Source organism: Lathamus discolor, chromosome 3 (assembly GCF_037157495.1).
Source record: "Lathamus discolor isolate bLatDis1 chromosome 3, bLatDis1.hap1, whole genome shotgun sequence".
Classification (NCBI taxonomy): domain Eukaryota; kingdom Metazoa; phylum Chordata; class Aves; order Psittaciformes; family Psittacidae; genus Lathamus; species Lathamus discolor.
Genome location: NC_088886.1, coordinates 11,932,900 through 11,953,907, shown reverse-complemented (window position 1 = coordinate 11,953,907; position 21,008 = coordinate 11,932,900). Strand labels below are relative to the sequence as shown.

At 56.7% G+C, this 21,008-nt stretch overlaps 3 protein-coding genes and 5 non-coding genes across 8 annotated transcripts; 6 read left to right on the top strand and 2 right to left on the bottom strand.

The window, feature by feature from the left end:
- Positions 1-230: 230 nt before the first annotated feature.
- On the top strand, positions 231-5,230 carry RPS8 (ribosomal protein S8). Its single transcript, XM_065673509.1, has 6 exons — positions 231-343; positions 1,175-1,281; positions 1,661-1,760; positions 3,123-3,298; positions 4,248-4,377; positions 5,065-5,230. Exons 1-6 carry the CDS (start codon positions 340-342, stop codon positions 5,172-5,174), a joined length of 627 nt encoding a protein of 208 aa, XP_065529581.1. The 5' UTR covers positions 231-339; the 3' UTR covers positions 5,175-5,230.
- On the top strand, positions 1,021-1,105 carry LOC136012403 (small nucleolar RNA SNORD55/SNORD39). Its single transcript, XR_010611702.1, has one exon. It is a non-coding gene; the product is annotated as a small nucleolar RNA SNORD55/SNORD39 (small nucleolar RNA).
- On the top strand, positions 1,465-1,568 carry LOC136012409 (small nucleolar RNA SNORD46). The gene has a single exon (XR_010611708.1). It is a non-coding gene; the product is annotated as a small nucleolar RNA SNORD46 (small nucleolar RNA).
- LOC136012405 (small nucleolar RNA SNORD38) lies at positions 3,537-3,609 on the top strand. The gene has a single exon (XR_010611704.1). It is a non-coding gene; the product is annotated as a small nucleolar RNA SNORD38 (small nucleolar RNA).
- LOC136012407 (small nucleolar RNA SNORD38) lies at positions 4,796-4,867 on the top strand. The gene has a single exon (XR_010611706.1). It is a non-coding gene; the product is annotated as a small nucleolar RNA SNORD38 (small nucleolar RNA).
- A 425-nt stretch (positions 5,231-5,655) lies between the features above and the next one.
- LOC136012421 (small nucleolar RNA SNORA35) lies at positions 5,656-5,785 on the top strand. Its single transcript, XR_010611720.1, has one exon. It is a non-coding gene; the product is annotated as a small nucleolar RNA SNORA35 (small nucleolar RNA).
- A 4,390-nt stretch (positions 5,786-10,175) lies between these two features.
- On the bottom strand, positions 10,176-13,558 carry BEST4 (bestrophin 4). The gene is made up of 8 exons (XM_065672579.1): positions 13,407-13,558; positions 13,007-13,101; positions 12,133-12,366; positions 11,676-11,830; positions 11,508-11,585; positions 11,055-11,207; positions 10,751-10,831; positions 10,176-10,334 (listed from the first exon to the last, which is right to left on the bottom strand). Exons 1-8 carry the CDS (start codon positions 13,556-13,558, stop codon positions 10,176-10,178), a joined length of 1,107 nt encoding a protein of 368 aa, XP_065528651.1.
- A 1,560-nt stretch (positions 13,559-15,118) lies between these two features.
- Positions 15,119-17,419, bottom strand: LOC136010846 (uncharacterized). The gene is made up of 2 exons (XM_065672578.1): positions 17,357-17,419; positions 15,119-17,096 (listed from the first exon to the last, which is right to left on the bottom strand). The coding sequence occupies exons 1-2, from the start codon at positions 17,373-17,375 to the stop codon at positions 15,862-15,864; spliced, it is 1,254 nt and encodes a 417-aa protein (XP_065528650.1). The 5' UTR covers positions 17,376-17,419; the 3' UTR covers positions 15,119-15,861.
- Between the last annotated feature and the right edge of the window lie 3,589 nt (positions 17,420-21,008).

Sequence of the window (21,008 nt, the reverse complement as noted above, 5' to 3'; positions counted from 1 at the left end):
CCGGGGGACTCTGTGGTGCTGCTCCTCCGGCCGGGCCGGAGCCGTTCGTGAGGTGCCCCGCGGGGCAGGAGGGGTGGACCTGCGGCAGTCGAGCCCCCGACCACGCTCCGCTCTGTCCCTCCCGGTCCGAGGCTGGATCCCGCGTTGCCGCCGGTGCCCCAGCGCTGACACGGGCTGAGGCTGGGCCTCGCCATCGCCCCCTCCCCATCCCCGCCGCGTCGCTAGGCAACGGCGCGCTCCCGACGCTGGCGGCGCCGTGACGCAAGTGCCTCGCGAGAGCTCGCCCCGCCAAACCGCCCCCGGAGGCACCGCCCCTCCTCTTTGCGCCGGTGCCGCACCATGGGTGAGTAGAGGCCGCTGCCGCGCCCGCCCGCCATCCGCCGCCATCTGCTCGCCGCGCCGCCGCTGCCCGCCCCTGTCCCCTACCGGGTGACAGCGGCGGGTGCCGCCACCCTGCCGCGCCCCTCATCGTTGGCGGCCGCGACGGCGCCGAGCCGCTGACGGCAGGAGGGTGCCTAGGCCCAACATGGCGACTGGGGCGGAGGGGGGGCGGGCTGACGGTTTCGCTTTGGATCCCTGCAGGTCCTAAGCGCTGAGGTCGGTGTGTGCGTCCTCCGCAGTGAATCCTGCGGATGAGGTGGGGTGGCTTCCTGGGGGGGAACGGAGGAGGGCTGTGGGGTGACCTTGGGAAGGGCTTCGCAAGTTGGCAGGGCTTTGTAGGGGACCTGGGAGGTGGGGTTCTCTGGGGAGATACTGCCTGGAGATACAGGCTTGAGATGGAGCATCTCTTGTTCGGGCTCAGTGTACAGGTGGGATGGGGGTTGCTTCCCATAAAGGGTACGCCAGACCTAGTGGATAGCATGGAATGTTTGCTATAGTGTGCCTGGCAGCTTGGGATGGGATGCTTTGCATAGCGTGCCCAGCAGACAGGGTAGGTTTGGAGGCTGCTTTCCAAAGGGGACACTCATCAGACATGCTGGAGCCAGTCTGCTTTGTACAGCCCTGCTGGGAGGGAGGATCTGAGTATCAATGATGAAGCTTCTCTAACTGCTGCATAAGGCCGAGTGCACTGTGCGGATACCAACCTTGGAGAGCTGAGGACTCAGAACCGTGCCCTGCCGTGGCCAGGTGGGCTCCTTGCCATCATCTTCTGACCGTGCTGCTCTCCATTCAGGTATCTCCAGGGACAACTGGCATAAGCGTCGCAAGACTGGGGGCAAGAGGAAGCCCTACCACAAGAAGAGGAAGTATGAGTTGGGGCGACCTCCTGCCAACACGAAGGTAGGTGGTTAGGGGAGGATGATCAGTAGTTGTGCTTTCAGACTCGGGTTGCTGGTTGTGTGCTGTTAGCGGCTTAAGTATACACTGTGTTTTGTGACTGGTTAAATGTCCGTCACTCCTTTAAAAGGTGGTATTTTCCCCTATGCCAGTGAAAAGCAGCAGTACTTTTTTGCAGGAAGAGGCAATTGGAGTGATGAAGCTTTCACCTTAGGTAGATGCAACAGACCGTTTTGGTCATTTACTGTGTCTGCCAGTGCTGGGGTTTGTCATAGTTACACTGACCACATTGCCTTTGGGGTTAGGAGTTGGCTGGGCTCTTGTGTGAGCTGTGCAGCGTTCCAGCACCAGCACCACCCTGGTGTTTGTTTCCCCACTGTAGATTGGTCCACGCCGGATTCATACAGTGAGAGTTCGTGGTGGAAATAAGAAGTACCGTGCCCTACGGTTGGATGTTGGCAACTTCTCCTGGGGATCGGAATGTAAGTACATCATGAACCTGATGTGTTGGAAAGGAAAAGTCTACTACAGCTGTGCTGGTTTCTGGTACTGCTGCAGAATAGAGGGACAATAGTGTAAGCATGGATTTTTAGGCTGGGTTTGAAGATCATGGAGCTTGCAGTGCTGGGTCTGAAAGAGCATGCATAGTGATGATAACTTTGACCTTATGTGGCCTTAGGAGACTTGGATGTCTTCTAAATTCACCGTGATAGGAGTGTCATAGTTACACTGAGTGACATGCTTGCATTACCTTTTTACTGGCCAGAGGATCAAAACGCCTAAATACAAGTAGTTCTTCATAAATGCAACTTTCTTTTTGTTTATTGATGAGCACTTACTAGAAGTTAGGTGATCATGTACAAACAGAGTAAGGCGTTGAGGATTTTTTCTTGGAAGGGTTTCCCCTGGAACAATATTACATCAGCACATGCAGTTTAATTCACAATCTTGCTTTACTAAGCAGAAGTGGGAAGCAGTGAAGCAAGGGGGGGGGTGTCTGCTGTAAGGTAAGTTTGATGCAAGGTGGGTTTTCTTTAATTGCAGACTGAAACTATACAACTTGAGCCTGGCCTGTTCAGCATTACTCAGTATGATGGTCAAACCAGCAGGAAGAAGGGTGGTGTAAGGGTGAAAGGACATGGTTTTTTCTTGGTCAGCACGGAGCATTGTCTGAACAGTGAAAAGTGCTGTTGCTCATAGGCAGTACAGCAGAAGCAAAGAGACGTGAGTGTTCCTTGCAGAACAAGGATGAGGTACATGAGTGAACAGGAAAGAACCCACCTTGTGCCTGACCTTTGCGCATGTGCAGGGTTGTATCTCCCAGGCAGGCAACTTCTTCAAATCTAGTAGCTAAGAATGAATGCTTCAAGTGGGCCTTAAAGGGTGAAAACACCAGTTTCCCCTCTCAATTTACCCAAACCCTCATCCTATAAAAACAGTTTCTAGTATGTGTTGCAGAGCAATTCCATTCAACACAGCTTAATTCAGTAATTCTAGTAAGGACAAACAGGTTTGAACCATGTGTGTGGTTAGTTGGCCTCTGCTGAGGCATTTTCCAGTCCAGAAATTTAGTTTTTAGCAGTGCTTAGTTTTATTTGAGATGAGCTCCAGCAAGGCTACAGATGCCGGTGTTTCATCCTGGGATTAATAGGTTTCCAGGCGTTGTCCTAGCAACAACGGGAAGTTGGACTGATGAAAAATAGATGCATTTTAATTAGTCAAATTTAATTCAGTGCCAGGGAAGTTGGGGGATGTTTGATGGGGTGATGAGTGTGAGATCCTGTGGACTGTATTCTCAGTTGTCTGATCCCTGTAGGTTTGAATTCATACTCTTCTTTTGAAAGGCTGCACTCGCAAAACCAGAATCATCGATGTCGTCTACAATGCTTCCAACAACGAACTGGTGCGGACAAAGACCCTGGTGAAGAACTGCATTGTGCTGGTTGACAGCACCCCATACCGGCAGTGGTATGAAGCCCACTATGCCTTGCCCCTTGGACGCAAGAAGGGTGCTAAACTGGTATGTCTGGATGGTCATTTGGCCTCCTTGCAGACTGGAGTCTGCCTGGGAAGAGGCAGTTAGCTGTGGTGAGCAGGCAGTGCCTAACAGACAAGGATTGGGTACCCATCAGTGGCAGCATTGGTTATCTGGGCTATATTCCCATCCATTCCCAGTTCATGGAGTGCCCAGTACCACAGAACTCTCTCAGGCATTGCACCCGTTTGTGCACAAGGACCTGCCTGTCAATCTCTTTGGTCTTCTAATGATGATACCCTTGTCCAGTTCTGCTACTGAAGGGAGAGCGATGACACTTTATGATGCTGAGGAAGACTTTGCAGGTCAGGTCATTGTGCTGGGAAATGATGGCTTTGCTGAGAAGCTTGTGGATTGCTAACTGAACTTCTGCACTGTTTTAACTGTCTTTAAACTGTCCAGACTCATTGTAATTTGTTGAAGATCTAAATCCCAGACTTACAGAAGTTGCTCAAACCTCTATGTGTAGCCCTCAGCTTATGGCTGTCTCCTTGCATTTAGAGCAAAGCACTTCTTACCTGAGCACTGAGCAGTTCAGCAGCAGTGGGATAGCTCATAACCTGTCTGCCCGGACTCACCGCACCCAAGTGCTCCCATTATGTCTGGAGAGGGAAAGAGCATTCCCTTTTCTTGGAGGATTAATTCATCAAGAAAACCTTTGCAATTCCATTTAGTCGTAAGAGCACCCTTCCCTAGGGTGCTGTGCCTTCTTGTCAGCAGTGACTCTAGTGAGCAACATTGCATTTCTTAGCCTCAAAAGAAACACAGCACCTGGTTCTGTGAGGGTGAGCTATTTGTGCCTCTGGCAGGTATGACTTGTGGAACAGTACAGGCTGAGAATACAAGGGTCTCCTTCGTATTTGTGGGGACCACCTGCATTAGCAGAAGTTGGCCATATGTTTAACCTTGTCTTTGCTTATGGTCTTGTTTTTAGACTCCTGAAGAGGAGGAAATCTTGAACAAGAAGCGCTCAAAGAAGATCCAGAAAAAATACGATGAGCGAAAGAAGAATGCCAAGATTGCAAGTATTCTTGAGGAGCAGTTCCAGCAAGGAAAACTGCTGGGTGAGTCCCTGGCAGCTTGATGTGGATGGGGGTAGGGGAATTGGGGTACCAGAGCAGGTCTTATTCCTCATCTTTGGATCATTTAAAGTTCTACTTGCGGTGATAAAGCTGACTGCAGGGTTAAGGCAGCAGGGTGTTCCCTTTATCTTCAGGAGTATCTTTTGGGTCTTAACTTTTCTTGTACCTTTTCTGGAGACACGTTGATTTTTTGTCAAGAAGGGGAAATCTGTTTCTGGAGCTTGAATGGCAACATTCCCAGCCAGGCTCCTAGTTGGCCTTTGAGAAAAATAATGGGGCTTGAGGCTTGCAAAACAAGTAAAAAGACCTACAGGCTGCACTGTCGGAAGAATGTCCTGCAGTCACAGAACAGCTTTGACCAGGTTTGAGTTCAGACAGAAATAGTTCTGTGTTCTGAAGTCTTCTGGTGATGAGACCGTTGTCCAGTTCTGCTACTGAATTTGAGCGATGACAGTTTGGAGATCTGAAGAGGACTTCATTAGGAACTCTGCCCAGCAGAGCAGGTTCAGGAGCGCGGTTGGTACCTTAGGGGTACAGGAACTGGTGTATCCATTACTGGTAACTTTCTGGTCCCTGCTTTTGCACAGAGACTGAATGCAGTGCTTCCTGCAGCTGGTGTATCTGCTGGGGTGGTGAAGTGTTAAACTTAACTGATGACTTCCCTTGCAGCCTGCATTGCCTCCAGACCTGGACAGTGTGGCCGAGCTGATGGCTACGTGTTGGAGGGCAAGGAACTGGAGTTCTACTTGAGGAAGATCAAGGCCAGAAAAGGCAAATGAATAAAAACTGTTCTGCTGAGAGAACGAATAAAACCAGGAGTCTGCCCTACAGTAAAGGGTTGTGTGCTCATTTGTTAGGGCAGGGTGGAGGGGGCTTGCGTAGCTCCTCCTGCCTGTAAAATGGAAAGAAGAAGGATCTCCTGGAATCCCTGAGTGCCTGTGTGTCTTCAGGCGAGCTCTGACCCTGTATGCTCTCAACTGAAACATTTCCCTGGGTTCTAGGACAGTGACTTCATGGACCAAGTGGGTGTGGGAGAGCTGTCAGACTCGGACAAATAGAGGATTTCCATTACTGGAAATCTGCAAGCAGGAGGAAGGTGTAAATGTCCATGGGGTGCTGCCAGAGCCTGGCTGGGCACATGTATCCCCCCATTTTCCTGTTGCGTAGGTCAGCACATGCCATGCTTGGGGTTTTGGAGTGGGGTCAGTGGGGGAACAGGCCCTGCTGACTCAGGAGGGGAGGGTCTTTTAACCACACTTGCTGCACTGCTCAGTGACCAACTGGCCTTTCCCTGACCTTCTTGGTCTCATTGCAGTGCAAGAGAAACTCCTTCAAGCAGAAGGGTCAGGCTCTCGCCATGGTCTGTCCCTTTCGAAAGCTGGGTACAACCTCCAGCTTTCTGCCCTGTCACTTGTGCTGGGGTTGAAAAGCAGTGATGAGCAAAAGCTTTTCTGGATGTTTTAGTGCCTTTCGTGTCATTCCTTGGAATTGATGTTTTTAATGAAAGCTTGCACGATGGAGTCCTGCTTCTAATTGTGAAATGATGTGTGTAGGTGTCGTGGTTTAAACCCAACCACAAACCTCGTTCACTTACTCCCCCCCCTTCTTGCCCTCCCCCTGCTCCTGGAGGGACGGAGAGGAGAATCGAAATGAATGCAACTCCCATGGGTTGAGATAAGAACAGTTTAGTAACTAAGGTATAACACAAATCCCTACTGCTACCACCAATGATAGTAATGATAAAGGAAATAACAAGAGGAAAAAATACAACACCTCAACACCAGCCGACCAATAACTCACCCCACTCCCCCCAGCCGAGAACCAACCGATACCTTGTCCAACCCTCCAGTCCTCCCAGCCCTTCTGCGTCACTCCCCGTTACATCCTGGGCATGCTGTGCTGTGGTATGGAATACCTCTTTGGTCAGTTTGGGTCAGGTGTCCTGTCTCTGCTTCCTCCCGGCCTCCCCTCCTCCGTGACAGAGCATGAGGCTCAGAAAGTCCTTGGCCAGACCAAACATTTGAGCAGCAACTGAAAACATCGGCGTTATCAGCACTGCTCCCAGGCCAAAAAATGAAAACATAGCACTGCACTAGCTACTAAGGAGAAAAATGACTGCTACTGCTGAACCCAGGACAGCAGGTATCAGGGTGAAGTTGGGAGCCCATCTAAAAGGCTGATCCTGGGGCTGCAGGGAAAGGCCAGGCTCACACATCTTACGCCTGCTGAGTGTGCACGTTGCATGCTTCACACTGCTTGTATATTACAGAAACCTTAATTATATAACATAATTAATGTTACCGTGTAAAGCAGGCTGCCTGCAGCCCCAGCTTCACCATTTTCAGCTCTGAAATCATAGAATCAACTAGGTTGGGAAAGACCTTTAAGATCAAGTCCATTGATTACCTCAGGATTGCCAGGTCCACTGCTAAACCATGTCACTGAGGACCTCATCTACACGGTTTTTGAACACTTACAGGGATGGTGATTCCACCACCTCGCTGGGCAGCCTGTTGCAGTGCCTGGTTGCTCTTTTGGGGAAGAAATTGTTCCTAATGTCCATTCTAAATCTTCCCTGGTGCAACCTGAGGCTGTTACCTCATCCTATTGCTTGTTACTTGGGAGAAGAGACCAGCCACCTCCCCTCCATCCTCCTTTCAAGTAGCTGTAGAGAGTGATATGGTTCCCCCTGAGCCTTTTCCAGACTAAACAACCCCAGTTCCCTCAGTTGTTCCTTGTCAGACGTGCTCCAGACCCTTCACCAGCTTTGTGGCCTTTCTCTAGACCCGCTCCAGCACCTCAATGTCTCTTGCAATGAGGGGCCCAGAACTGAACACAGGATTCAAGGTGCAGCCTCACTAATGCAGAGTAAAGGGAGATGATCACAGCCTTGACCCTGCTGGCCACACTGTTGCTGATACAGGGCAGGATGCTGTTGGACTTCTTGGCTGCTGGGGCACAAGCTGGCTCATGTTCAGCAGCCATCAACAGCACCCCCAGGTCTTTTCCTACCAGGCAGCTTCTCAGCCACTGTTCTCCCAAACCTGGAGCATTGTATGGGGTCGTTGTGGCCCAAGTGCAAGAGCCAGCACTCTCCCCCATGGAGAGCCCATGTCTCTAATGCCTTAAAATGCAGACTGTCTGCCCCACAAAGAGCTTGTGTTTGCTATTTTTTGTAAGTTTTACCTGTGGCTTTCTGCCCCAGCTGCTGTGTGTGGCAGCAGGAGGTGCTGGCGGGCTGGGGTGTCCCTAGCAGCATGGGTTCATCCTGCCTTGCTGGCAGGAAGCCGAGGGTGGGTCTGGGCTGAAGATGGAGACGCACACCAACCACACCAGCAGACAGTACCTGTTTCCTGGGTGGCTGCAGCAGCGTGGTTATGCCATGGTGGGCACATGTGGCTTGGATCTGTGCCGGTGTGGGCACTGACAGCAGAGCCATGCCCAGCAATGCCTTTGGAGTGCTGGCAGCGGGACGTGGGCTGGGTGGGAAGTTTGCACAACCACATTCCTTCTCCATAGTGATCTGGGGTAAACTTTTCCCTGCTCTCCAGCAACGCCTGCTTTCCAGAGAGGTGGGGCAGAGGTGATAAAGGGTGCCTAAGGGGGATGTGTCACGGCTGCTGTTTCTTCCCTCCATAGAATGCAAACAGGATTCATGGTGTTTCTGCAGGACTTTGTACACATGGAGAAACTGATGCTTACGGAGCGAGTGCCAATTCCGTGTCAGTGCAGGAGCTGTAAACCTGTCTCCTGATGAGCAGGATTATGACTAATTCATCAGTGCACGCTGCTTATGAAGTTATTGCTCTGAAAAACACAGCTGCCAAGGGCAGGAACCTGTGGGAATGAAAGCAGCACCTATTGCCTGCTCCAGCCGTGCTGTAGGTGTGACACGGGAATGGGATGGTGGCAGCTGGCTCCCATGGTGCTACAGGCTATGTGGCTTGACTACAGGATGTATGGCTTCTGGTCTGGCCTTGGTGTAGCCCCATGGATGTGCACAGGGATTTACCCACCTGGAGGAGGCAACCCTGCCGTGCACTGAGCCAGGAAGAGATGGGCTGGGGTTAAGCACAGCTTTAGTCTGGCTGGGTTTATGAGGTGACAAAGCCTGATCTGAGGACCTTGCCCACTTCTGAATTATGCAATGAGCAACCAGCAGCATAACCCAAGTGAGGTCACTCATCATCCTGAGTGCTGCTCCTTGCTGCTGAGTGGCTCGCTCAGCTCCACGCAGTATTAACTTGGGGGTATTTTCACAGGACATGGTCTGACCCAGAAAATAACCTCGTGGTTACCCTTCAACGAATCCTGCAGTAGCCTGGAGGGTAGCAAAAGAGCATTGAGGCTGGTTTGCTGTGGGAAAATGGGAGCTTTAAAGGAAAAGTGGCTTTTGGAAAGGGAGGCTTACAGGAAAGGGAAGTCTTTAACAGCTCTGCTGATATTCTCAGGAGAAACACGTTTCTGAGCGCAGGAATCCTACAGGGGCTGAAAGCATCAGTCTGGGGTTTTTCTGACGGTATCACTTGGTCTAATACCCCGCCACCATCACTGCTGTCAGTCGCTGGGGCTGTGCCTTTTTTGCCCCAGAAGAATGCATAAATACAAGCACATTAAATACAAAAATAGAATGGATAAAATCCAGTTCACCCACTTTGTGGATAAATGCGGTGTCCCTGCTGTCTCACGGCTGGGGGTGACTCCTACCAACAAGGAAGAAACTCAAAGCTGAGACTGGCAGTAACTTTATTAGTTAGGGGACATACCCATCACGGTGTTGGTTTTCCACAAGACTAATTGCCCTCATCCCATCCCTTGCCTGGGGTGTGGGTTGTCCCCATCCCCTGCCATGGGAGCAGGGAGTGAGCCTGGCCAGCAAGCCAGGAGCATCATCACTCAGATGGGCTGAATCCTGCAGTTTTGGGGCTAACACCAAGTGTTGAGGCTGTTATCCCAGACCCACCAGGAATTCCCCATCAACCTGGGGACACATCTTGTCTCAGGGCTGGGCAGCAATGTCCTGCTTCTGGACAGGGAATCTGAAGGGGCTGTCTGAGGAGTACCTTGGGGTGGGGGCAGCTATTCTGCCTCAGGAAAAGGGATGCTTTTGGGGCAGCCTTAGTGCTCCCAGGCCTCTTGTTCATCAGCCCCAATGTCATCACTGGACGGTGCCTTCACCTGGACCAGTGGCAGCTCCTTCCTCTGTATTTCAGAGGCTTCCAGTGGCCTGTTCCCCTCCAGGTGGCCACCAGCCATGGGGGGTTCACTGACCCAGCTCTCATCCTCCATCTCCTCCTCGATGCAGGTCACAGCCTCAGGGTCCCCATCATGGCTGGGATGCAGGGAGGGGAAGCCACCATCCGCCCGGGGCTGCTGCAGGTGGGGGTGACCTTGGGGACCCCGGCCCAAGTGTTTGATGCTGATGGCGGGGGATGCAGCAGTGAAGAAGCGGCTGAGCAGAGGTGTCTGGGTGCGCGGCACAGCCGGCGAGGCCTCCATGGGCTGGCTCTGCTCCGTGTCCTCACACATGCTGCGGGGTGACGGGGACAGGCTGCCATCCGCCGCAGCACCACTTGCTGCCTCCACCCCAATGCAGGGAGCAGCCCCAGGAGGCCACATCCCTGCCCCACCAGCACATCCATCACCCAATGCATCCTGCAGGGGCTGGGCAATCCAGGGGGGATTTGCTGTTTGATCTCTATAACAGGGCCTGGGGGGGACAACCTGTTTGTGCCGTTGCCACACTGAAGCACTCCCCCTTCTTCTCCATCCCCATTCACTCACCGCATGTCGAAGGTGGAGCCCAGGAAGGAGGGCTTCAAGGTCTCAGCAGCTGTGGCTGTGGTGTAGGGGGGCTGAGCTGTGGATTCATTCCAGTATTTGTCCTTCACGGCTGGGGGCAGGTTCTGGTACATGTCATCCACCGAGAGCAGGGACACCTGGGCACAGCAAAAGCATGGGACAGGGGTGGCTTTGCGAGGACATGAGGGATGCAGATGCTGTTCCTGGTGCCAAGCTGGCAGCGGTAGGGCTGGGCTCTGCAAGGGGTAAGAGAGGCTCCGGGCCCATCTCTTGGCTGCATTTGGGGTTTTCCTCTTCTGAATGCTGTTTTCAGAAGTGAGGGGCTGAGCAGCAGTGCCAGGCTGCTGAGTGTCCCTTGGGGGTGCTGATTCAGCCGTGGGGAGTAGATACACAGAGGGACAGGGATGGAAGGACAAGGTGCAGTCCTGCTTCCCTGCGTGGGGATCTACTTTGGACAAGGACGTGTGTGGCCAGAAGCTGTCCCTGTGCACAGGGAGCTTCCTTTGCCCTGATTTCAGCAGCCACACACAGCATAAGCTGGGGCGGGACCCACCTGCAGGTTCCTGTCTATCAGCTTGTTGGTCTCAAAGTCGTCATCGTCTTCTCCAAAGGGGTTAATGATCTGCTCTGCAACCTGAGGAGCAAGGGGGTGAGGGCATCAAGGACAGGGACACCTTCCCATGGTGCTCTCCATCCCTTGATCCACCCATGGGGCACATGAAATGTGCAGATCTGGAGCTCCATGGTGCCCCAGTGTGATGGCTGGGACAAAGGATGTGTCCCCAGGGGTAGCCAGCGATGACATGGGGTGCTCAGGGCCACCCCAACCCGTAAAGCAAAGCCTGTCCATGTCTCACCTTCAGCCAGCCAGCATAGAAGAAGAACTGGAGGAGGGTGGAGAGGGGGATGTACATGTCCAGGTCCCCCTCCTGCCCTGGCTCTAGTGGCTCCAGGAACTGCCGCCCGATGAGGCAGAAGGCAAAGAAGGAATAGACAGCGATGGTGACCACCTGCAGGGAGCAAGGGTCAGCCACGGTGAGGGTGGCAGCCAGCAGGGATGCTTGGCACAGGAGAAGTGAGGATACGAGAGCTCAGCCGGTCACTGATGCTCTCATGGGCTTAAGGCAAAAACTGGGCTCCTGCACATCCCTCAGGGCTGTGAACCAGTGGCTGTGCCACCCAATTCAATAAGAGAGTAAAGTGCTCCCCATCAGAGTGGAGGGAGGAGTCTGTGGGGCTCCTCTGCCATTGTGGGGTGGAAGGAGCTGGGATCTGAGCTCCTGATGCCCATGGGGTGCGTGGGTACCCACCTGTGTGTACACCAAGGGGATGCTGATCCAGTCGTAATGGAACAACATGCTGCACTTGGCCCGGTAGAGATTCAGCTCCTGGGCAGAGAGGACAAGGACGGGCGACCAGGGCTTTGTGTGAGCCCTCCACAGAACCTGGTCCTTCCCGCATCCCTGGTGCCAACTCACATCCATGAGCAGGCGGAGGGCCACGTCATCGCGGATGCGGCCATCCTGCCTGGCCTGGGCAGCCAGGTTGGTGAACCACACGCAAGGGATCCAGTACTTGTTGAAGTCGGAGTGGAGGCTCTCGAACTTCTTGCTCTCATCCTGTGTCATGAAGCCTGTGGCAGAGAAGAGGCTCCCATGTCGACAGCGGAGAGCCCTTTTGGGGACTGTCCCCAACGGGAACACAGGCTTTTCCAGGTGAAACTAAAGCACCAGGAGATAGGCTCTAGGCAGAGGGGACATGAGGCTCTTTGGCACTGAGTATCCATGCAGGGGTGCCACCCTGTGTGTGGGACTGTTTAGGACAGGGATGCTGCTAAGGATCCCCAGCTCACCCTCCTGGTGACAGGGACACGTCTGTGGACCCCAACCCTCACCCCACATTACAAACCATTACCCCCAGGGTTTAAGTCCTCACCCGCTTCCACCACATGGCCCATGGTGGGGAAGCGCTTGAGCACCCTGGTGCTGACAGAGCGCAGGATGAGCACTGCGGACAGGTTGGCATAGCGGATGAGGGTGCGCCGCAGGATCCGGCCCCTCTCGTCCGTGCCGTGGACGTTGCTGGAGATGACGCACATGAGCTGGTCGGGCAGGGGGATGCTGGTGTACTGGGCCCACCACCGGTTCACGATCAGGGTCACATAAAAACCTGCACCGACAGACAGGGGCTCAGAGCGGCCGGGCAATGGGACAAGGTGAGGATGAGCCCGTGCCACGAGAGCTGCCACGTTTCCAGGAGTGATAGATTTATCTGTGGCCAGGAGATAAAGCGCACAGCATACTTCCCACTGGGCTGCCCTTCCCATGGATGGAGGTGGGGATGTCCCTGGCTCTTCCCTATCCTGGGTGCAGGTGGCTCAGGGCATGTGTTCAAGGCCAGGGCAGTGTTCAAGGCCAGGTTGGACAGAGCCTTGGGTGACATGGGCTAGTGCGAGGTGTCCCTGCCCATGGCAGGGGCATTGGAACTGGATGATCTTAAGGTCCTTTCCGACCCAAACCATTCTATGATTCTATGTGTTGTAGATAAGGTGCCCCTTTCCTGGGCAGGGGGAGGAGGGTGCAGGGCATGCCAGGGGAAATCACAGCCTCCCACTGGCCTCCCTGGGCCAGGGAGCTGTGGTTGGTGGGTCTGGAAGCCAAGTGCCATCCCTGGGGTGCCAGACCCCAACATCCCCCAACCAATGGTGTCCAAGGGATGTTTTGGTGTGGGGTTAGGATGTGTCTTAAGCCACCAGCACCAAGGGGGAGCAGGGGAGCCCAACTCCTGTGCTCAGGGGAGGGACTCATACCTAGGACGAAAGACATGGGGATGAGGTCCGTGGAGCGATTGCAATATTGAGCCACTTTGGTAAAGAGGCGCTTCTGCTCCTCGGTCAGCAGCTGCCTGCAACAGAGTTACAGTGGGTCAGGGACATGGAGCAGGGTCAGGGACATGCAGTGTGGTCAGAGACATGCAGTGGGGTCAGGCACGAGTGGTGGGGCTGGGGCTCTGCCTTGGACCTCTATGAGAAACCATTGCCTGATTCCCATTCTGCTTGCCCTCCCCTGCCCAACCCCAACTTCCCTGGGGACATCCCTTGGGCTTTTCCCCTCCCTGCAGGGACCCCAGTCCATGACCAGTGGGGCACCTCTGCACACCCCAATGGGTCAGCATGGAGCAGACACAACCAACACCCCGACCCTGCTCACCGGTAGATGATGCTGAGCATGGCGTACAGCACCACGAAGACGATGAACTCCTTGTACAGCAGCTTGTAGATGCTGCCCTTCCAGCGGAAGAGCAGCTTGGAGAAACCTCCAAAGCGGGAGTTGGCAACTTTCAGTGTGTAGGAGATGGTCATCGTGGCTCAGCCCTGCACCTCGCACCTTCCCTCAGTGGCTGCTGGCTAAACTGAGGAGACCTGGGGCTCCCAACACTGTCCAGGCTGCAGGGCCTGGGCACATGCACTTGCTCCCACCCCAAGTTCTATGGCCCATCAGCAGGTTCACCCGACAGCAACCCTGCTCTTTCCACACCTGCCTGCACCCAGTGTTGGTGCCTCTTCCCCTAAATACCCCAGCATGGGCCCACACAGCTGAGCCCTCCCCATGATGGATTGGGGTTGTCAGAGGCAGGGAACAGGGAACTCCAGGCTGGTCACACCTCCCTGATGCTGGCCATGGCTGGAGATTGCAGTGGGAGCTGGGGGCATCAGAGACAGGGCTGAGCAGGACTCGGTGGTGTTGTTTAGGTCATTCCCCTTTGCAGCCATGGCAGCTGAATTTAGGCTCCATGGCAAGAGGAAAGGACCAGGGGTTGCATTGCCCTGGGAATGGGACCGCGGGATGTGCAGGCAGAGCCAGCACCCAGGGAGGGCTGCGGGATGCGTCTGAAGCATGGGTGAAAAATGTGCCCATCACTGCCCGAGTCTTTGCTGCCAGCTACAGGCAGCGCCTGTGGCCATGGGCCAGGCTGCAGCCCTGGGGAGGGCTGGCTGAGTCCTGCCTGTCCTGCATGGCATTGAGGAACCTCCTGGTCCCTCCAAGTCCCTTGGGAACGGCACAAGGCAGGGCACACAGGGATGCTGTGGCTGCAGGACGTGACAGGGGGTGATGGAGGGATACTAAAGGCTGGCACTGGGCCACTTTCCCAGGGCTGGGGAAGGGGTGGGAAGGGAACAGTTCCAGCGGGATACAAACCATCAGTAACCATCCATAAGTGCCAGCGAGGCACGCAGGGAAGCCGTCGCATCCTCATCCCCAGCCCACACTGGTGCTGAGCGCTGCCCGCGCCTGCGGCTCGCCCCACCGCGGGCTGCCGGCGGCCGCGCTGTGCGCTGCAGGAAGCGCCGCTTCCTTTGCCGGCCGGAGCGCCGCGTCCTGCCCTGCCCGGCTCCCTCCCTTCCTGCCCGGGCACAGCGCCCGCCCCGGGCCCAGGCTTGCTCCAGTGCGGTGCAGGGTGGCTGCTGGGGCTTCCAGCCTGGGCAGCAGGGACGGGGCTCAAGGGCGCCTGCACCCCCCATCCCCAGGGAAGGGCTGGGGCACCCATGGGTGGGACCTGCTGGGGAGTGCCTGTGCAGAGGGATGATTTACAGCATCCCCAGCCTTTGCCCCGTCCCCAGGAGCCCCGCAAGTCCCTGCTCTGGCCAGGAACTGCAGCGTTAACAGCAGGCTGACACCTTCCCCAGCTGGCTGTAAATCACGGTGCAAGGCAGAGGCTCTGCTCGCCCTCGGCCAGGGTCCAGCTCTGTTTGCAAAGTGGCCCCGGGGCATCTGAATGAGACCCACACTGGAGCATCACACAGAGCATGGGAGGGTAGATGATGTGGGCGCAAAGCCCCCCATCCCTGCACTCCCCCCCATCAGATGGCTCCCCACCACCCCAAACCACACAAACACAGGGATGGAGCCGCACTGCCAGGAGTAAAATGATTTATTTCTTACTGAGAGCTGCATCCTACAGGGCTTGGGAGCACATTGAGCAGGGGATGCTGCAAGGGGCCCCCTCCAGTGCTTCCTGTGTGCATGTGCACCCTGCACACCCGCTCACAGCCAACTGTGCACAGTCCCTGCATGCACACCCATGCATGCAGCAGCACACACGCACCGGCTGCTTCTAGCCCCCATGGGACACTGCAGGATGTGGGGTGTGCAGCAGGCAAGGCAACCCCAGGCTCTCTCTGCCATGCCAGGGCACCCAACCATGCATGACACTCCGCACAGACCATGTAGGCACAGTCAGCCCCATTTCACATCCCCAGATACTGTTCTCTGCAGGCTGGGGAGCCGTAAGTCCATGCCAGATCCAGCAAGAGAGGATGGAGGCCCCAGTCAGTGGGTCTAGCACACACAGTATTGGCAGCTCGGCCCCAAAACCAGCCCCCACCTCCTCTCTACATCCTTCCTTGGGCACTGCCAGCCCATGCACCCCCAAACACCACCAGCCTGCCCTGTGTCCTCGCACCCCTTGCTGAGCTGTAGCACATGGCAAGCGAGGGGTGCACATGGTAGCACAGGGGAAGGGATGGGGATTTGGAGTGCAGCTTTGCAAGCAGCCACTGTAAGCCATGGCAGGACAGCTCGTGGCTCTTCTGCTATGCTGGCTTTCACCACTGCCTGTCCTCTTCCATCCTGCTGTGTCCCAGACACAGCTCGAGTGCCATCATCAGTGCAGGTCGATGTTCTCATACTCCACGTTGTCCGAATCCTCCAGCTCGATGCCGGGTACCAGGTTGTAATAGTTGGTTGACTGACTCATGTAGATCTTCTCCCGGTCAGCAGAGTCCTTCAGGACCTCACTCACGCTGACGGTGTCCACCTCTGGCTCGCTGCCCCCCAGCTCCTCTGCCCTCGGGGATGGGGTGTCCCGCTGCCTGCCCAGCCCCATAACCTGCTGCTCTTCATAGGTTGGCATCTGGGACCTGCTGGGGGATCCCACCCGGATCTCCACCTCCTCATAGAGGTCCCTGCTGCTGTCCAGTGCATCCACAGAAGGCTGGAGCATGACTTGGCTCCCCAGCAGCACCTTCTTCTCAGTCTCAGAGGGGGCAGCAGGCAGATCATAAGGGACATAGTGGTGGGGCTCTGCAGGCACCGCTGCGTTGCCCCTCTCTGCTGTGGCCAGGTGGCTCTGGGACCTGCTCTGAAAGCTGTAGTTGGTCTTTCTCTTCCGCCTGCAGAAGCACCAGGTGACGATGGCGAGGATAAGGAGAGGGGGCAGGCAGATGAAGAGGGCAGTGAGGCTGAGTGAGCGGCACAGCTCATCCCGGGGGATGCTCTGGAGGTCCACACCATGGTAGTGCTCTGGTGTGTGGCAGATAACCTCCACAGCCAGGCTGGGCCAGCCCTCCAGGGTGCTGAGCAAAGCACAGCTGCAGTCCCAGCTATTGTTGGAGAGCTGGAGATGGAGCAGAGATGGCTTCAGGAGGCTGGTGGGAAGGAAGGTCAGGGCATTGAAGCCCAGATAGACCTCCTGGACCTGGGTGGATGCTTTCAGGAAGGACCTGGGCAGCTCCTGGAGCTGGTTGCTGTCCAGATAAAGGACCCTCAAATTAGGGGCATCTTCCAGAAAGCTTCCAGGGAGTCTTTCCAGCAGGTTGTGACTTAAGTGCAAGATCTCCAAGGCAGGGGGAACTCCTTGTGCATTGCTGATATCCGTGATGCTGCAGTGCGAGAGGTAGAGCTCCCGCAGCCCCCGCACCCCTACCAGTGCTCCCCAGTCCAGGTGGGTGATGTTGGAGCTGGTGAAGTTGAGGCAGCAGCTCTCGGTGAGCGGAGCTTCCCGGAACGCCTGGAAGTCCATGGGCTCCGTGCAGTTGCAGCTTTGCGCTGCCGGCTCGAGGGTAAGGCCGGCAGCGAGCAGGAGGCTGCCCCACAGCGACACGGTCCCCAGCCCAGCACCTGCGGGGACAGCAGAGCGGACGGACGGGTGACCCCGCTGCGGAACCGGCTCTCCCGCTCCCCTCGCTCCAGCCCACACCGGATTGAACCCGCTTCCCCCCCCCCGGCCCCAGCCCATGGAAGGCACCCGGGTCCCCGCCGCCGCTCCCCGCCAGCCCGGGGCTGTCTCACACCCGACGTCCCGCGGCTCCCAGGGGGCAGCGAGCGACCCCCGGGGCTGCGCTCTGCCCCCCGCCCCGGGGAGCCCGGCCCGGCCTCACCTGCCTCCGCACGCCCCATCCTCCGGGGCCGCTCCGTCCCCGCCGCGCTCCCCGCCGGGCGCGGCCGTCGGCTCCGCCTCGCCTCGGGGCGGCCCCGCCGCAGCCCGCCCCGGACCTGGCCCGCTGCCCTCCCCCGCGGGCCACGGGCTCCCCGAGCCCCAGGCACCCACCCGCCATGGACCCTCCAGCCGCAGTGGGCAGGGGAACCCCCCGAAATACGCTTACAATATACCCCCTACAGCCAATATGCCTGGTGCCCCCACTTCCTCTGCCTCCCTCCATAAACCACAGCACCCCATTCCTTCCCCAACCCTCTCGTCTCCATCCCCCCGAAGCAATGTCCCTTCCCAGCTTTCCCCAGTCTCCAGCCCGCTCTGGCTCACCCACAGCTGTATGTCTCTCCAGAGCCCCCCATTCTCCAGCATCAGTCCCCCAGGATCCTGGAGAGGAGCCAGGATGGGGTCTGCTGGGTTGCCCCCATCCTGGGATGGGGAGAGGGCTCTGCCTGGCTGGTCCCCATCTCTGTGCACAGTGTGACTCCCAGCCCCACTGAGGAGGGAATACAGGGTGGACAAGCTTGCAGGATGGGGGCAAAGAGGCAACTCCTCTTTCCATCACTGGACCCCTTATGACTTCCTTCCATCTCATGTAAGTCCCAAGCCATGAAGGAGGAGCAGAATCAGACATGAGACCTCAGCCCACAGAAGAAGCAGTGCTGGAGAGGGGAGCTGGTTTTGCCCGCCTTGAAAATGCCTGTGTGCTCACCACAGTGCGAACTAGGTGAACTGAGGCACATGGTGTGACACCAACAGCGCTTTGCTTCAGTATTTGTGGGAGATGGGTGAAATGGGACCTGGCCTGAGCACAGACCCATCGTCCTGCTTGTATCTGCCCCAGACCCACAAATCCCACGGGGGGTGTTCTGGCAGCCGGACCTGCCCTGTCCTGCTGTGGGCATTGTCTTGTGAGTGAGGTTTGGGGTGCCAGCCCCTCATGCTGTGCAGCAAATGCTGCAGCAACGAATCCTGTGCCAGGGATTTCAGCTGGGAGGAGGGATGGGATGGGAGGGAGCAGGGAGGGAAGCAGGGCTGGCTGTATCCCGGCAGGCTGCTGGGGTGGGACGCAGGAAATCGCCGTTTCAGGCCCATGAGGGAAGGGAGGTGCCTGCAGCAACTGGTCTGGGGCGAAAGAATTGCTTCCGTGGTGCCTTGGACACGGTCACACAGCCCCCGGCTGGCACCCACGGGCTGGAGCCTGCTGACACCCTGCTTGGGGCAAAGCCTCCCCTGCTCCCCGTGCTCTGGGGCAGGAGCTGAGCCAAGGGCCCCGTTGCAGAGGATTTCAGAGAGCTCCCTGGGCTGGATGCTGCCTCCCAAGGGGTACCTCCCAGCACTGGCATTTTACAGACCACCCTAGATCCAAGTGCTTCCTTAATCCTGAGGGATCCGGGTCCTTTCATCTCTCCCTCCAAGCAGCTTTACCCAGATTTGCAGCTTCCCCTCTGCACATCCTGAGCCAGCCCCTGGGGCAGGTTTGCTCTGCTGGAGTTGGAGCTGGTGCTTCCTTCCCCAGTCACCCGAGGGACCAGCCACCCTTTCCCTCCTCCTCCTCCTCTTCCTTGGTGTCTGCAGCCCCATGCTTTGCAGGAGCACACAGGGTGAGAGGAAAATCCAATTCCTGAGGGGGTCAGGGCTGTCACCCCAGTGCCAGAGAGCTCACCCACACCCCATTGCGCTGCCTGGGCACTGTATGCAGAGCCCACAGCAATGCCACGCAACCGCCCTGAGAAGCATCCCTGCAACAAAGCCAACTTGGCAACTGGGTTCAGCATCACTGCTCCTGATGCTGCTGAGCATCCCTGAACACTGTGAGGGTGGGGGGACATTGAGACCAGGCCAGGCCTGAGTACAGTGGAGGACAGAGATGCCACAGCCTCTCTGGGCTCCTGTAACATTTTGCCATCCTCACAGGGGGTAAAGAAGTTTCCTGGTATCTAGATGGGATTTCCCTTGGTGCAACTTGCATCAGGTGCCTGTCCTGATTGCACTGTACGCTTCCCAAAGACCCTGGGTCTCTTTTCCTGCAATTCCATTTAAAGAGCAGCAGGCAGCCTTCCCTTGCCCAGGCTGGGCAGGTTGTCGATGTCAAACCACACTCCCTTCCACTGCCCCGGCTCTATGATGGGAAAACCCCATTTCCCGTGCTCTGCATCTCCACAGCCCCCAGTTGCAGATGGATGGGGGCTGCTCCCGGGCTCCATCTTTCTTGGAGAGGTGACGCCTTGGTGGGACTCAGGTTGCGGGTTCCATCTATGCCCCAAACCCAGCCTAAGCTCTCTGCTGGAGCCAGGCAGAGCAGGAGCGGAGCCGGCAGCTCTCAGCCCTCGCTGGTCCCTGCTGTGCCTCTGCAGGGGTCCGGGGACAAGCCCGGGGCAGGTCCCCCGGTCTCTCCATCCATGGGCTGCTTCCAGACTGTGCTCCTGACTCGGCTCCGCCCAGGATGCTGCTCCATCGGAAAGCCAACGCTGCCTCATGACGCTGCCTGTGCCCCGGGAGCCCTGAGTCCCGGGTGGAAACAGGCAGCTTTCCCCAGGGAGCAGCAGCCCCCCCCGAGCCGTGTTCGCTGCCGGGTGCTGGGTTTGCAGGTGCTTCCCCTGCGAAAGCTGGAAACCCGAGGAGAAAAGCAGAGAGATCGGGGTTGTTTTCGCTGTGTCTTGCACGTTTGCTCAGCTTTTCTGCAGCACAAAACAGGGGGCTCATTCCTCTGTGCTACAGTGTGGTGTGCTGTGGAGAACGGGGCTGTTTGGCTATGGGTATTCATGCAAAACTCTCTGCATATTCAGGAGCACTTTGAGCATCAGTGACAAGAGCCTTGAGCTGCAGTGGGGGAAACTGAGGCACAGAGCAAGGGATGTGCTCACAGTCACCCTGTGGGCAGTATGAGCAGTGGGATCTGCTTTTGAAGGGCTTTAGCAATGCTGCTGCTCCAGGCTCATGAGGGGCTGTGGGTTTGCAGCCACCATGGGGAGAGATGATCCTCATCCTGCTATGACCTGTTTCTGGTGACACTGACTTGTCCTGCTTATGGCCATGAGAGAGCAGCACTGCTATGGCACACTGCCCAGGCAACACTGTCACCTCGGCCAGCCCAGCCAGGCCACCCCGCAACACCAGAGCCACCAGGACTTGGTGCCCAGGCACCAAGGAGCCAGGATGGAGGTCCCTACTGGGACGGTCCTGCAGGTTCCCAGTCTTGGACTGGCAGCTGTGGGGAACCAACCCTTCAGGGTTCTTTGAGGGCTGCTGGGGCTGGGCTAGAGCCAGGGCAAAGTGTGGCCAAGGGCCACCTGACCATGGGACAGCCTGGCTGGGAGCTCACCTGCATCTTCCACTGTCCCCTGTGTCCCCAGCACCCCACCGGGGTGGACTGTGACCCCTCTCCTCAGCCCCTGGCACAGAGTGAAAGGTTCTGCCTGCATCCAGGTTTGTTGGGGTGAGGGGCTGGGTCCGCAGGGAACACATGGGCTTTGCATCCTACCCTGGCTTTTGCCTTTCTGTGGGGTGTAACTGTGGGGTCCGCAGCGGTTCGTGTGACACAGGCTGACCATCCCTGCGAGGGGAGGTGTCCTGTGAGTGTGTATTTACAGACGTGT